The sequence below is a fragment of the Nomascus leucogenys genome, chromosome 10 (genome assembly GCF_006542625.1).
Source record: "Nomascus leucogenys isolate Asia chromosome 10, Asia_NLE_v1, whole genome shotgun sequence".
In the NCBI taxonomy this organism is placed as follows: domain Eukaryota; kingdom Metazoa; phylum Chordata; class Mammalia; order Primates; family Hylobatidae; genus Nomascus; species Nomascus leucogenys.
In genome coordinates this window covers 3,843,168-3,856,921 of record NC_044390.1, presented here as the reverse complement: position 1 = coordinate 3,856,921, position 13,754 = coordinate 3,843,168, and the positions used below count along the sequence as shown (strand labels likewise).

At 48.4% G+C, this 13,754-nt stretch overlaps 1 protein-coding gene across 3 annotated transcripts; it reads left to right on the top strand.

Annotated features, from left to right (window-relative positions):
• Window positions 1-1,026: 1,026 nt before the first annotated feature.
• KIR3DL3 (killer cell immunoglobulin like receptor, three Ig domains and long cytoplasmic tail 3) lies at window positions 1,027-13,484 on the top strand. 3 transcript variants are annotated; one of them, XM_030819656.1, is made up of 9 exons: window positions 1,077-1,110; window positions 1,880-1,915; window positions 2,687-2,971; window positions 4,249-4,548; window positions 6,118-6,437; window positions 6,514-6,548; window positions 12,218-12,312; window positions 12,765-12,817; window positions 12,918-13,127. In XM_030819656.1, the coding sequence occupies exons 1-9, from the start codon at window positions 1,077-1,079 to the stop codon at window positions 13,125-13,127; spliced, it is 1,368 nt and encodes a 455-aa protein (XP_030675516.1). The 3 variants fall into 3 exon arrangements, with proteins under 3 accessions (XP_030675517.1, XP_030675516.1, XP_030675518.1); XM_030819657.1 differs by lacking the exon at window positions 6,514-6,548 and having other exon boundaries at window positions 1,027-1,110; window positions 6,118-6,411; window positions 12,208-12,312; window positions 12,918-13,484; XM_030819658.1 differs by lacking the exons at window positions 6,514-6,548; window positions 12,218-12,312 and having other exon boundaries at window positions 6,118-6,411.
• Window positions 13,485-13,754: the final 270 nt, after the last annotated feature.

The following is a 13,754-nucleotide window of genomic DNA, read 5'->3' as shown; positions in this document are numbered from 1 at the left end:
GCCCGAGTTATAAAACAGAAAATCCAGAAACAACGCAAATGCCCATGATAAAAAGAATGGATAATTACATGTTGATAAAGTTATGCATGGACTATTAAATTGCAATCCAAAAGAATAAAATAGAGCTATAAAATTCAATATGTATATGGTGTCATAGAAACATAAATGTGAGAAAAAGAAAGAAAAATACAAAATTTATATTTTTAAAAATTTGAAACAACTATATATGTGAGTGCTTGGGTGTGTGTGTGTGTGTGTGTGTGTGTGTATAACCATATGGATATAAACGCACACATACACACACATATAGAATGTCCTGGCCAGGCATGGTGGGTCACACCTGTAATCTCAGCACTTTGGGAGGCTGAGGTGGACAGATCACTTGAGGTTAGAAGTTCAAGACCAGCCTGGCCAACATGGAGAAACCTCCTCTTTACTAAAAGTACAAAAATTAGGTGGGCGTGGTGGTGGGTGCCTGTAAATCCAGCTACTTAGGAGGCTGAGGCACGAGAATTGCTTGAACCTGGGAGGTGGAGGCTGCAATGAGCCAAGGTCTCACCACTGCATTCCTAGCTGGGTGATGAAGTGAGATTGCATCTCAAAAAAAAAATGTTCTAAAAGTTGTGACTTGGGTGTGGCAGATTGTGACGTACTGCCAGCTGCTAGAAACGCTGGGGCAGAAGGATTGCTTGAACTCTGAAGTCAAAGACCAGCCTGGGGAAAACAGCACATGAAGAGGAGTTTGAATCTCAGATAAAAACAACAAAAATACATCAAAAGTCTTTAATGTAAGCCAAGCATTCAGTCATCTCCTGTATGAGAGACTGGATCCGAGATGTGTTTTGAGTTGGTCATAGTGAAGGATGCAAGGTGTCAATTCTAGTCGGAACAATTTCCAGGAAGCCATGTTCCGCTCTTGACCAAACAGCCACTGGGCCTCATGCGAGGTAGAAATAGCCTGCATACGTCATCCTCCCATGATGTGGTCAGCAGGTAAAGTGCATGAGCCCCTCACAACATCCTGTGTGCTGCTGAACTGAGCTGGGGCGCAGCCGCCTGTCTGCACAGGCAGCACCATGTTGCTCATGGTCGTCAGCATGGCGTGTGTTGGTGAGTCCTGGAAGGGAATCGAGGGAGGGAGTGCTGGGGTGGAGATCTGGGCCTGGAGTGGAGATCTGGGCCTGGAGTGGAGATATGGGCCTGGAACTGTAGATATGGGCCTGGAGTGGAGATACGGGCCTGGAACTGTAGATACGGGCCTGGAATGGAGATCTGGGCCTGGAGTGGAGACACGGGCCTGGAGTGGAGATACGGGCCTGGAGTGGAGATATGGGCCTGGAACTGTAGATATTGGCCTGGAGTGGAGATATGGGCCTGGAACTGTAGATATGGGCCTGGAGTAGAGATATGGGCCTGGAACTGTAGATATGGGCCTGGAGTGGAGATATGGGCCTGGAGTGGAGATATGGGCCTGGAACTGTAGATATGGGCCTAGAGTGGAGATGTGGGCCTGGAACTGTAGATATGGGCCTGGAGTGGAGATATGGGCCTGGAACTGTAGATATGGGCCTGGAGTGGAGATATGGGCCTGGAACTGTAGATATGGGCCTGGAACTGTAGATATGGGCTTAGAGTGTAGATGTGGGCCTGGAGTGGGGGGGGGGGGGGGGGGGGGGGGGGGGGGGGGGGGGGGGCCTGGAGTGGAGATATGGGCCTGGAGTGGAGATATGGACCTGGAACTGTAGATATGGGCCTGGAGTGGAGATATGGGCCTGGAACTGTAGATATGGGCCTGGAGCGGAGATCTGGGCCTGCAGGTGGAGACATGGGCCTGGAAGTGATGTACAGATGGATCCTCCATCATGATCTTTCTTTCCAGGGTTCTTCTTGCTGCAGGGGGCCTGGCCACATGTGGGTGAGTCCTTCCCCAAACCTTAGGTTGTCATCTCCCCACGTAAGATGATTTTCCGGAAACAGGAGGCAGGCAGCACAGGGGGTTGACTGATGGGCTGACCATGGGAAGCCATGTGGGAATCTCTCATGAACTAGGAAAAGGAAGTCATGGGAAGCTTAGCCACAGTCCTGTCCTAGCCCTCCCCGGCCTTTCTTTCCCTTGGCTGAGTCTATGGGGACCCAGGAGGAGACTGAAGTGCTCAAAGCAGCGGTGTGCAGGGAGGAAGTGGTGTCACCAGCAGAGGAAGGGAGGGAAGCAGTGCTAGGAACAGCAGGCCTCTGAGGACAAGAGCATAACTCACACCCTCCAGCGTTTCCATGACGGTAGGGGCTGCGGTGTGGCTGCTGTCATTCTACCAGAAAAGGTGGGGGAACCACAGTCATGACCCTGACATTCCAGATCTTCTAATGGGGGCTCAGCTGTTTATTATGGTTCATGCATTAGCTGATCATGCCCTCCATCCTGTGTCTACTTTGTGTTCTTTTCTGTGAGTAATCTTGCAGTATTCAAATCTAGTAAGAGTCGCTTCTTCAGCACTTGCTCAAAGTTCTCAGCTGACATTTGTTGTAGGGAGATGCCATGTCTATGCGGGATGGGTCCTTCCTGTAGCTCTGGGCACCCAGGTGTGGTAGGAGCCTTAGAAACATGGAAATGGGGAGAATCTTCTGAGCACAGGGAGGGAGGGGCAGCTCCACATCTTCCTCTCTAAGGTAGTGCCTCCTTCTTCCCCAGGTGGTCAGGACAGGCCCTTCCTCTCTGCCTGGCCCAGCACTGTGGTGTCTCAAGGAGAACACGTGACTCTTCAGTGTCACTGTCGTCTTGGGTCTAACAAATTCAGTCTGTCCAAGGAAGACGGGATGCCTGTCCCTGAGCTCTACAACAGAGTATTCTGGAACAGCTTCCTCATGGGCCCTGTGACCCCAGCACATGCAGGGACCTACAGATGTCGGGGTTTTCACCCACACTCCCCCACTAGGTGTTCGGCACCCAGCAACCCCGTGGTGATCATGGTCACAGGTCAGAGGCTATCTGTCTGGGCTTCTCCTTGTCCCACCTCCTGAATCCCAGAGCTTCTGGTGGGGACATCCATCAGGGTCCGATCATCCAGGCCCCGACTCTATTTGGGGTAAAGGGGGATTCAGTACAGAGAAATAGGTGCTATGGTGGGAAGAATAATTGTCCCCAATGATGGCTACATGGTAATCCATGGACCCTGTGACTATTTATGTTATAGGGCAGGGGACTGAAGGGGAAGATGGAGCTCAGGTTGTTGATGAGTTGACCTTAAGATGGGGAGATGGCCTGGACTGTCCTGCTGTGCTCAGTGTAATCACAAGGGTCCTCATGAGAGGAGGAGGAAGAGGAGAGTGGGGATTACAGCATCGTAGTGGGAGGGAGACTCCATCAGCCACAGCGGGCTTTGAAGATGGAGGAAGGCCATGAGCCACAAAGGCAGGTGGCCTCTAAGGGCTGGAGAAGTCAAGGGAACTGATTCTTCCCTGAGTCTCCAGAGGAAACACAGCCCTGAAGACGCCTTGATTTTAGCCCAGAGAGAACTGGGTCCGATTTCTGTTCTCCAGAAGTGGAAGGGGTCATTGTATTCTCTCCTGCCACCATGTTTGTGATAATTTTCTCCAGCAGCAACAGGAAACCAACACAGGAACCCAGGTCAAGGACAAGTTAAGAAACCAAACAAAGAGAAGGTTGGCTACACTGATTTTAGCACGGGTGGGATACTGATGCTACCACCAGGTTCGATCCACATAGGGAGGGGTTGATGCTCCTGGAACCAGCACCAGGGGCCACCCTATGGAAGCTGGGGCCACGGAGAAGGCACAGACATGGCAGGAGAGGCTCCCAGTCCCCATCAGGAACAGGGGCACTGACGCCTGCCTTACTGATGAGTTCATACCTCCCGCCGGCCTTTCCAATCTGTCCAAAAGAGATTGATTCAGGCTACTAAGAGCCTGGACATGCAGCCTGTCGTGGTTCCTCTTCCACCCCCACATAAACACCAGGAAAGAGATTAGTGGGAAACAGATACAACAGCCTAAAAGATGATGCTGAGCACAGTGGGAAGGGAATCAGGGCTACTAGAGACAGAGAGATAGGGAAGAGGGAGGGAGACAGATGGAGGGACCTGCACCAGGGGTTATGGGCACAGAAAAGAATACGGAGACACGGACAGGGAGAAGAGAGACAGACACCATGGAGGGGAAGCCTCACTGATTTCAGGTCCCATGAATGAGATGAGAAAGAGAGACGCCTTCTGAACTCACAACCTCTCTTCTCAGGAGTCCACAGAAAACCTTCCCTCCTGGCCCACCCAGGTCCCCTGGTGAAATCAGGAGAGATGGTCATCCTGCAATGTTGGTCAGATACCAGGTTTGAGCACTTCCTTCTGCACAAAGAGGGGATCACTGAGGACCCTTTGCGCCTCGTTGGAGAGCTCCACGATGCGGGTTCCCAGGCCAACTATTCCATGGGTCCCATGACACCTGCCCTTGCAGGGACCTACAGATGCTTTGGTTCTGTCACTCACTTACCCTATGAGTTGTCGGCTCCCAGTGACCCTCTGGACATCGTGATCATAGGTGAGAGAATCCAGATCTGCCTCTCACCCTCGCTGGGACAGGGAGTGAATGATCTAGGACTGGAAGCCCCGGGTGGTCATGAGGAAGATGAGTGTGGGGTTCCTATGGAGAGAAAGTGACTTGGTGAGATCTGTACCAACAAAGGCAGAGAAACAGGAGACACAAGTACAGACCACATGTCATAACATAGAAGCCAGACACAGGGGCCATACAGGGTGTTAGAAAAAGAGATAAAGAAGTAAAGAAGACACAGAGAGACAGACATGTCCCAGAGAGAGGTGTCCTTCCATGCTGACTTTGTTCAGAGACCAGGCACAGGTTAGAAGGTTCCATTCTGTTTTACCTCCACAAAGTGTTCTCTACCAGGAGAACCCAAACAGACACATCTATCTAGCCTGAGTTGGGCCCTGTGGCCCCAGGCTTGTGGCACCTACAGATGCCATGTTTATTCTTAAACCTCTGCCTTCCATGCAGTGGAGCTGTCATCGTCCCAGGACACCATGGCCCCAGGTGAGGGAGCAGAACACCAACCCCTGTATGCTGTGAGATCCTGGAGTCCCCAGACTGGATTCTGAGGCTCATGTTCAAATAACACCACATGTTATAGGATTACCGAGAACAAAAGCCCACAGAGAGCCATGGAGTGAAATCAGGGAAACCAAAAAGCAAAGACATGAACACACACACAGAATGAACCAGAAGAAGGGAATTGAGAGACTCACAGACACATAAAGAGATAGAAAAAGAGGGCAGAGAAGTGGAGCATATGATGGAAGGGAGCAGAGAAAAGCCCTATAATCAGAGCCCTAAGGGAGGGGCACAAAAACAGGGAAAGATAAAGATGTGGGGATGGATTGCAGAGATTCCAAAAGGGAACTAGAGAGACTGAGAGGCAGAGAAAGACAAGGAGATGGAGAGAGACAGATGATAGATGGATAGATAGATATAGATAGATGAAAGATAAAAGATAGAGGATAGATAATAGAGAGATAGGTGATAGATAAATAGATGATGAATGACCGATAGATGATATAGATAGATAAGTAGATAGACAGAAAAACAGACAGATGATATATAAATAGACATAGAGAGATAGACAGATAAACACATGGTGATAGATGGATAGATGCATACATACATACATTGATAGATGATAGATAACACAGAGATAGGTCATAGATACACAGATGATGATAGATGATAGATACATAGATAAATGATAGATTGATCAATAGATAATGGATAGAAATATGCAGAAAATTATGAACAAGACAAAGTGAGAGACTCAGAATTAAAGAAATAGGAAGATCAAGTCAACCAATCCAAGGAGGGTCAGAGAGAATAAAACAGTACAAAAAAAGAAAACATAGCTAGGGATGGAGAAGTGAGGTCAGAGACCTAGAGAGACAGAGAAGGTGGAAGGAGGAAATAGACATGAAGAGAGATGGGGTGGAGGGTGAGAGAGAGAGAGCATTAGGCCATAGAGCAGGGGAGTGAGTTCTCAGCTCAGGTGAAGGCAGCTGTGACAAGGAAGAACCTCCCTGAGGAAACTGCCTCTTCTCCTTCCAGGTCTATATGGGAAACCTTCTCTCTCAGCCCAGCCAGGCCCCATGGTTCAGGCAGGAGAGAATGTGACCTTGTCCTGCAGCTCCCGGAGCTTGTTTGACATGTACCATCTATCCAGGGAGGGGACGGCCCATGAACTTAGGCTCCCTGCAGTGCCGAGGGTCAAGGCAACATTCCAGGCTGACTTCCCTCTGGGCCCTGTGATCCACGGAGGGAACTACAGATGCTTTGGCTCTTTCCGTGCCCTGCCCCACGCGTGGTCACACCCGAGTGACCCACTGCCCGTTTCTGTCACAGGTGAGAAAACACCCTGCTTGTCCCATGTCTTGTGATCCTAGAGCCATAACTGAGGAGCTTCCTGCTGATGGTGGAGAGAAGGATGGACAGATGCCGAGAGAGAAGACAAAGCCTGGGTGTAAGGGTGGGGTCAGGGCGCAGGATGGCAGACAGGACACCTCCAAACCCTCCTGTATGGCCTGCAAGGAGGCCCTTGATCAGGGTTCCAGGCACCCAGGCAGATGTAGAAAGCAGTCAGAACAGACCCAGAGGAGGGAGACTGGGCTCTGCCTGGGGAGATCAGAGGTTCCCTCAGCCCCTCAACCTTACCCGTTTCCCAGAAGCGCATCGTGGCCTCTCACTCACACAGAGATGTCATCACCAGCAACCCCTACACCCTTTTCTTTTCATTTGAAAAAATATTTATTGAGGTTAAATATACCTATATAATTTACCACCTTTACCATTTTTAAGTATGAAGTCTACTGTTCATAAATACATTTATAGGCTGGGCACGGTGGCTCACAGTTGTAATCCCAACACTTTGAGAGGCCAAGGCAGGTGGATCATTTGAGATCAGGGGCTCAAGACCACCCTGGCCAACATAGGGAAAATCCATCTGTACTAAAAATACAAAATAATAATAATAATAATAATAATAATAATAATAATAATTAGCAGAGCATGGTGGCACATGCCTGTAGTCCCAGCTACTTGGGAGGGTTAGGCAGGAGATGCACTTAATTGCAGGAGGTCGAGGTTGCAGTGAGCTGAGATCATGCCACTGCACTGCAGCCTGGGCAACAGAGAGAGACACTCTCTCAAAATTAATTAATTAATTAATTAGTATTCTTTTGTTTTTTTACCCTCCACCCTTCCCTTCCTGGCCTCTGGTAGCCACCATTTGACTCTCTACCTTTGTGAGGTCCACCTTTTAGCTCGTGCATATCAGTGAGAAATGGAAATATTTGTAATGACTTCCAGTTCCATCCATGTGGCTGCAAATGACAGGATGTTACTCTTTCTATGGATGAGTTGTCTCCATTGTGTGTGTACTACATTCTCTTTATCCATTCATCCACTGATGGGCAGGTAGGTTGACTCCACAGCTTGGCTACTGTGAACAGTGCTGGAACAGTCATTGGGAGTGCAGATATCACTTCAACACACTGATGTTCTTTCCTTTGGGTTTACACCCAGTCATGGAATTGCTAGATCCTCTGGAAGTGTCTTTTTACGTTTTGTTTTATGGTTTTTGTTTTTTTGTTTTTTTTTTTTTAGACAGAGTTTCACTCTTGTTGCCCAGGCTGGAGTGCAGTGGTGCCATCTGGGCTCACTGCAACCTCCACCTCCAGGATTCAAGAGATTCCCCAGCCTCAGCCTCCCGAGTAGCTGGGATTACTGGCTCCCACCACCACACTCAGCTAATTTTTATATTTTTAGTAGAGACGGAGTTTCACTACATTGGCCAGGCTGCTCTTCAACTCCGGACCTCAAGTGACCTACCCACTTCGACCTCCCAATGTGCTGGGATTACAGGCATGAACCATCGTGCCCGACCTCATTTTATTTTTTAAGGAACTTTGGGACTCTTCTCCTCCGTAATGGCTGTACTAATTTATATTCTTATCAACAGTGTACCAGATGCAACCCTGGTTGACTCAGCAGAGCAAGAGACTTGGAGTAAGAGAGAATTTAGTTTATTTATGCACACGACACTTCCACTCACTCACTCGTTCAGCCAATGCCCCATGCTCTGGCTGTGCAGTGTGGAATCTTTTCCTATTGTTGCCACAACAAATTTCCACAAGCTTCATGGATGAAAACATGTTTTTCTTAATTATCTCACGGTGCTGTAACTCAGGAGTATGAAATGCATCTCATTGGGCTGATATCAAAGGGACAGTAAGCCTGAATTTCTTTTTAAGGTTCCAAGCAAGAATCTGCTTGGATTATGTTTCCCAGCTCCTAGAGGCTCCCACGTTCCTTGGCCCCTGGTCCCCTTCCTCCTTCCTCAAAGCCCACAAAGGCTGGTCATGTCTCACATGGCATCATTCAGACTCTTCTTCTTTACCCACACCTCTTTCTCTGAATGCTGCTCTGCCTTCTTCCTCATCTTTTAAGGACTTTGGGATTCTATTGGGGTCCCCAAGATAATCCATCATAATCTCCCTAAAATTATCCAGGATACCCTCCTTTTAAGTTCAGCTGATTAGCAACCGTAATTCCATCTGCAATCTTCATTCCTCCTTTCCTGTAAAATAAGATATTCACAAGCTATGGAGGCTAAGACAGGGACATTTTGGGGTGGGACAGCATTCTCCTGCCTTCCACAAATGGTAAACAGGATGCATTTCACCTCTGCTCTTGGGATGCTGATATTTCAGATGGTTAAATGCAAGGGCAGAAAATGAATACACAAGGGTACCAATAAATGAATGATCCATTGGGAAGCATCTGTGCACCAAATCTGGGTTTGGTTTTTTTTTTTTTTTTTTTTTTTTTGAGTAGAGTCTCGGTCTGTCCCACAGGCTGGAGTGCAGTGGCACAATCTCAGCTCACTGCAACCTCTGCCTCCTGGATTCATGCAATTCTTCTGCCTCAGCCTACTGAGTAGGTGGGATTACAGCCACGCACCACCACACTTGGCTAATTTTTTTGGTATATTTTTTAGTAGAGATGAAGTTTCACCATGTTATGCAGGCTGTCTCAAACTCCCAATCTCAAGTAATCCCACCGCCTCAGCCTCCTTAAGTGCAAGGATTACAGGTGTGAGCCACTGCATCCAGCCAGGATTTCGTTTTTTTTTTTTTTTTTTTTTTTTTGAGTCGGAGTCTCGCTTTTCACCCAGGCTAGAGTGCAGTGGCACGATCTCGGCTCACTGCAAGCTCTGCCTCCCGGGTTCACACCATTCTCCTGCCTCAGCCTCTCCGAGTAGCTGGAACTACAGGCGCCCGCCACCACGCCCGGCTAATTTTTTTGTATTTTTAGTAGAGACGGGGTTTCACGGTGGTCTCGATCTCCTGACCTCGTGATCTGCCCGCCTTGGCCTCCCAAAGTGCTGGGATTACAAGCGTGAGCCACCGTGCCCAGCCCCCAGCCAGGATTTAAAATAAATAATAGATAATGCGAGTATATAATTTCAGGTGAGAGAGAAGGTCTCACTGATCAGATAATATTTGTGACCTTAATGAAAAAAATGGATTCAACCCTTGGAGGACTGGTGGAAGGATTTTCCACAATGAGCTCTCAGTGGTGAAGGCACAAAGGTGGAAACATTCTTACGTTCAAGGAAGAGGCTCTGCCTCAAATGCTGGGAATGACATGGGTAGAGTTACAAGACGACTGTAGAGAGATGGAGAGCACACTGGGTACACAGGAAACTAAGGAGGAACAAGGAGTGTGTGTTTTATACTCACAGCCCTTGGATTCACCTCGGGGTAACCAGGAATCCCTACATGATTAATAGTGACTGACATGAAGATAAGGGAGGCCCAGGTGCGTAACTGGAATCTAGGAGACCATGGAAAAGGCAATTCCCGCCCCACTGGTGAAACGTAGGGTTGATTTACACACTAAAGGAATGAAAGATGGTTATAAGCTATGCTTGTGAGGTAGAATCATTTGCAGGCAGGTCTTGCTGGGTTTGATTTTTCCTAGTAGTTTAATCCTTGTTTCATTAATTTCTTTCAGAGATGTGTTTTTTTTCTACATCTAAATCAATACCTGGCAGAGGAGTGATAGACACATGAGGGGTGGCGCAAATGAAGGGACCTAGTATGATCTAATATACAAGACTGTGGATGGGGGCTCACATCTGTAACCCAACACTTAGGGAGGCCAAGGCGGGTAGATCACTTGAGGGTAGGAGTTTGAGACCAGCCTGGCCAACATGGTGAAACCCTGTCTGTGCTAAAAATACAAAAATTAGCCCGGTGCAATGGCACGTGCCTGTAATCCCAGCGACTGGGGAGGCTGAAGCAGGAGAATGGCTTCAACCCTGGAGGCACAGGCTTCAGTGAGCTGAGATCACATCACTGCACTCCAGCCTGACACAGGGGGACTCTGTCTCAAAAAATAAAAATAAAAAATACATAAATATAATATAACACACAGAAATTACAAAGGCAGCTGAATACCAACCATCATTTTTCTACTTCTCTGTATTAAATTCTTTGACCCTTTATCTTATCCATTAAACAATCGGGCTAAAACCTCTTCCTTATTTGGCTTTCTGTGAGCTTGAGATCATATGGAAAATGTGAAAGCCTCCTGAAGCCACCAGCACAGGTCCTGGAATAGAGAACGTGCTCTGTTCATGGCATAAAACTTGCCCCTTCACCCAAATCCCCCAACTCATCCCTACTTCCAATCACCTGTGGAAATACAGATAGATCATGGGGAGGTAAACACTAATACTCTATGGAGTGAGCTCAGATCTTGGACTCAGAGACCAGTGCCGGCACCAGCCCCTGGTCACATTTCGTACTAACTCACAGAAGGACAGGCTATATTGAAACAATAGATGATGGAGGGGGTGGTCCTTCCCCGTGCCTCTCTGGTGGAACAGCAGCCTAATATATGTCTCAGGAGATCACAAAAAGTAGCATGTTGTTCCCGGGCTCCATCATTATTTCATGGCTGTTTGATTTAAGTCAGTTCTACTTCACTTTTTTGATCTTCATTTCATTTTTTCTTTCTTTCCTCGGAGAATGTAATTTTTTTGAGTCAAGAGGGTTGTGGATGTAGAAACTGTAAAGCACATTCGCTGTGTATCAATCCCAGTCCAGTCTTCCCAGAGAAGACTCTCAACACCTCCTGTACTGCACCTGGGCCTATGCCAATTTCTGTCACTCACCATCACTCCAGGGAGACAGAACACACAGAGAATACATTACATAGGCAGGTTCATTACTTATAGATAAGCAGCAAGTGACAACAGAAGCCTACATTTCAATGTAAACCAGTTCCCCAAGGCTCAGAAAAGCTGATCAGGACATATGGAGTCACCCCATTTGCAGTGTAGCTGGGGGAACTCAAAAAGCAGCCCAGCCTGGGTTTTGTACCCTGGAGCCACAGGAAGCACTCAGCTAAAGCACTGCATGACGTCCTCCTCCAGGAAGAACTGGAAGACAGCCCAGGCTGTTCTGGGACATTCCTCCTGATCTCAGGACATTGCTGTCTTAGTCTATTTTTGTTGCTCTAAAAGAACACTTGAGCCTGGGTAACGTCTAAAGAAAAGAGATTTGTTTGCCTCACAGTTCTGCAGGCTGTACTGCAAGCATGGCACCAGCATCTATTTCCTGTAATGGCCTTAGGCTGCTCCCACTCTGGCAGAAGGGAAGGAGGGTCTGTCTGTGCAGAGACCACAGAGATCACAGGGCAAGAGAGGGAGCAAGGGGGAGGGGGAGCGATGGAGCTTCCAAGCTCTTTTAACAACCAGTTCTCCAGGAACTAATAGAGGTGGAACTTGCTAACCCCGTCTCCTTGGGACAGCATTGATCTGTTCATGATGGATCCACCTCCATGACCCAAACACCTCCCAAGCCTCCCAAGAGGCCCAACCTCCCACACTGGGGGTTAAATTTCAATGTGAGGTTTGAAGGGGTCAAACATCTAAACTAAAGCAGTTGTATCCTCAGCACTTTCTATGGTTACTACAACTGAGAAAGCAGGAAAAAGCTGGGTCTCCCGCCATCTGGGTGCTTGTCCTAAAGAGACGTTGTGTGTGGTTACCTGTCAATCAGGAAATGCGAGACAATTCATAAAGAGGAACCGCTATGATTAGCTTCGTATTGGTGTCTTGTCTTCCTCCAGGTAACTCTAGACAACTGCACGTTCTGATTGGGACCTCAGTGGTCATCATCCCCTTTGCTATCCTCCTCTTCTTTCTCCTTCATCGCTGGTGCTCCAACAAAAAGAGTAAGTCTCACGAAGCAGAAGCCAGAGACCTCAGGGCTGTGTGGGGAAGCAGGATGGGAGCAGGCAGGTATGTGTTCCTTACCAGCAGGATGGTCTCTGCCCCAAGGCAGGAGCCACAGAAGCAGAGCTTTCTAGAGAGAGCACCAGACACCCTGCCCCTGCCTTCAGCTCACAGACCATTGCCTGGTTCTGAACTGTATCCTCACATCCCCTGCAGCCACTCACAACCAGAAGGTTCCATGACAAGTAGAAAGTGGGAGACAGAATCAATGGGATGGGAACTCAGAGCTATTCATGGGATGGGAGCTCAGAGAGATAGAATGTCTGAGTCTGCTGTTGGCAACTGAGGGACCTCAGGCACCTACGGCCTCCCCCGTATGTTGGTATCTGCTTATGAAATGAGGACCCGGAAGTGCCCTCCGAGTTGTTTTGTTGACTTCCGTCTCCTACAGATGCTGCTGTAATGGACCAAGAGCCTGCAGGGAACAGAACAGTGAACAGGGAGGTAGGTCCTCCTCGGCCCAGCCTCGTGGATCGAGTCTTATTCCCTAATAGTCCTGAAAAATGTGAGCACCCTCCCTCACTCAGCATTTCCCTCTCTCCAGGACTCTGATGATCAAGACCCTCAGGAGGTGACATACGCACAGTTGGATCACCGCGTTTCCACACAGAGAAAAATCACTCGCCCTTCTCAGAGGCCCAAGACACCCCCAACAGATACCATTGTGTACACGGAACTTCCAGATGCTGAGCCCAGATCCAAAGTTGTCTCCTGTCCACGAGCACCACAGTCAGGCCTTGAGGGGGTCCTCTAGGGAGACAGCAGCCCTGTCTCAAACCCGGCTTGCCAGCTCCCATGTACCAGCAGCTGGAATCTGAAGGCATCAGTCTTCATCTTAGGGCATTGCTCTTCCTCACACCACGAATCTGAATATGCCTCTCTCTTGCTTACAAATGTCTAAGGTCCCCAATGCCTGCTGCAGAGAAAACACACTCCTTTGCTTAACCCGCAATTCTCCATTTCCCTTGACCCCTGCCCACCTCTCCAACCTAACTGGCTTACTTCCGAGTCCTACTTGAGGCTGCGATCACACTGAGGAACTCACAATTCCAAACACACAAGAGGCTCCCTCTTAACACGGCACAGACACGTGCTGTTCCACCTTCCCTCATGCTGTTCCACCTCCCCTCAGACTATCTTTCAGCCTCTGTCAGCAGTAAAACTTATAAATTTTTTGAAATAATTTCAATGTAGTTTTCCCTCCTTCAAATAAACATGTCTGCCCTCATGGTTTCAGTAATGGGACTCTTCTTGCCTAATGCTTCCGTTGTTATCATTACCATGTCCATATAACCCCATCTGTTCTCCACTGGGTTCTCACCCCTGGACTCTGAGCTTCTGGAAGCAGGGTGGAGGCTGATTTGTCTCTGGGACTCCAATT

Excerpts from the sequence above, each read along its gene's own strand:
- KIR3DL3 (XM_030819656.1), top strand. The coding sequence starts at position 1,077 with ATGTTGCTCATGGTCGTCAGCATGGCGTGTGTTG. Across the intron at positions 6,438-6,513 it reads AAACACCCTGCTTGTCCCAT|AAGACAAAGCCTGGGTGTAA; the intron begins GTCTTGTGATCC and ends ATGCCGAGAGAG. Across the intron at positions 6,549-12,217 it reads TGTAAGGGTGGGGTCAGGGC|ACAACTGCACGTTCTGATTG; the intron begins GCAGGATGGCAG and ends AGGTAACTCTAG.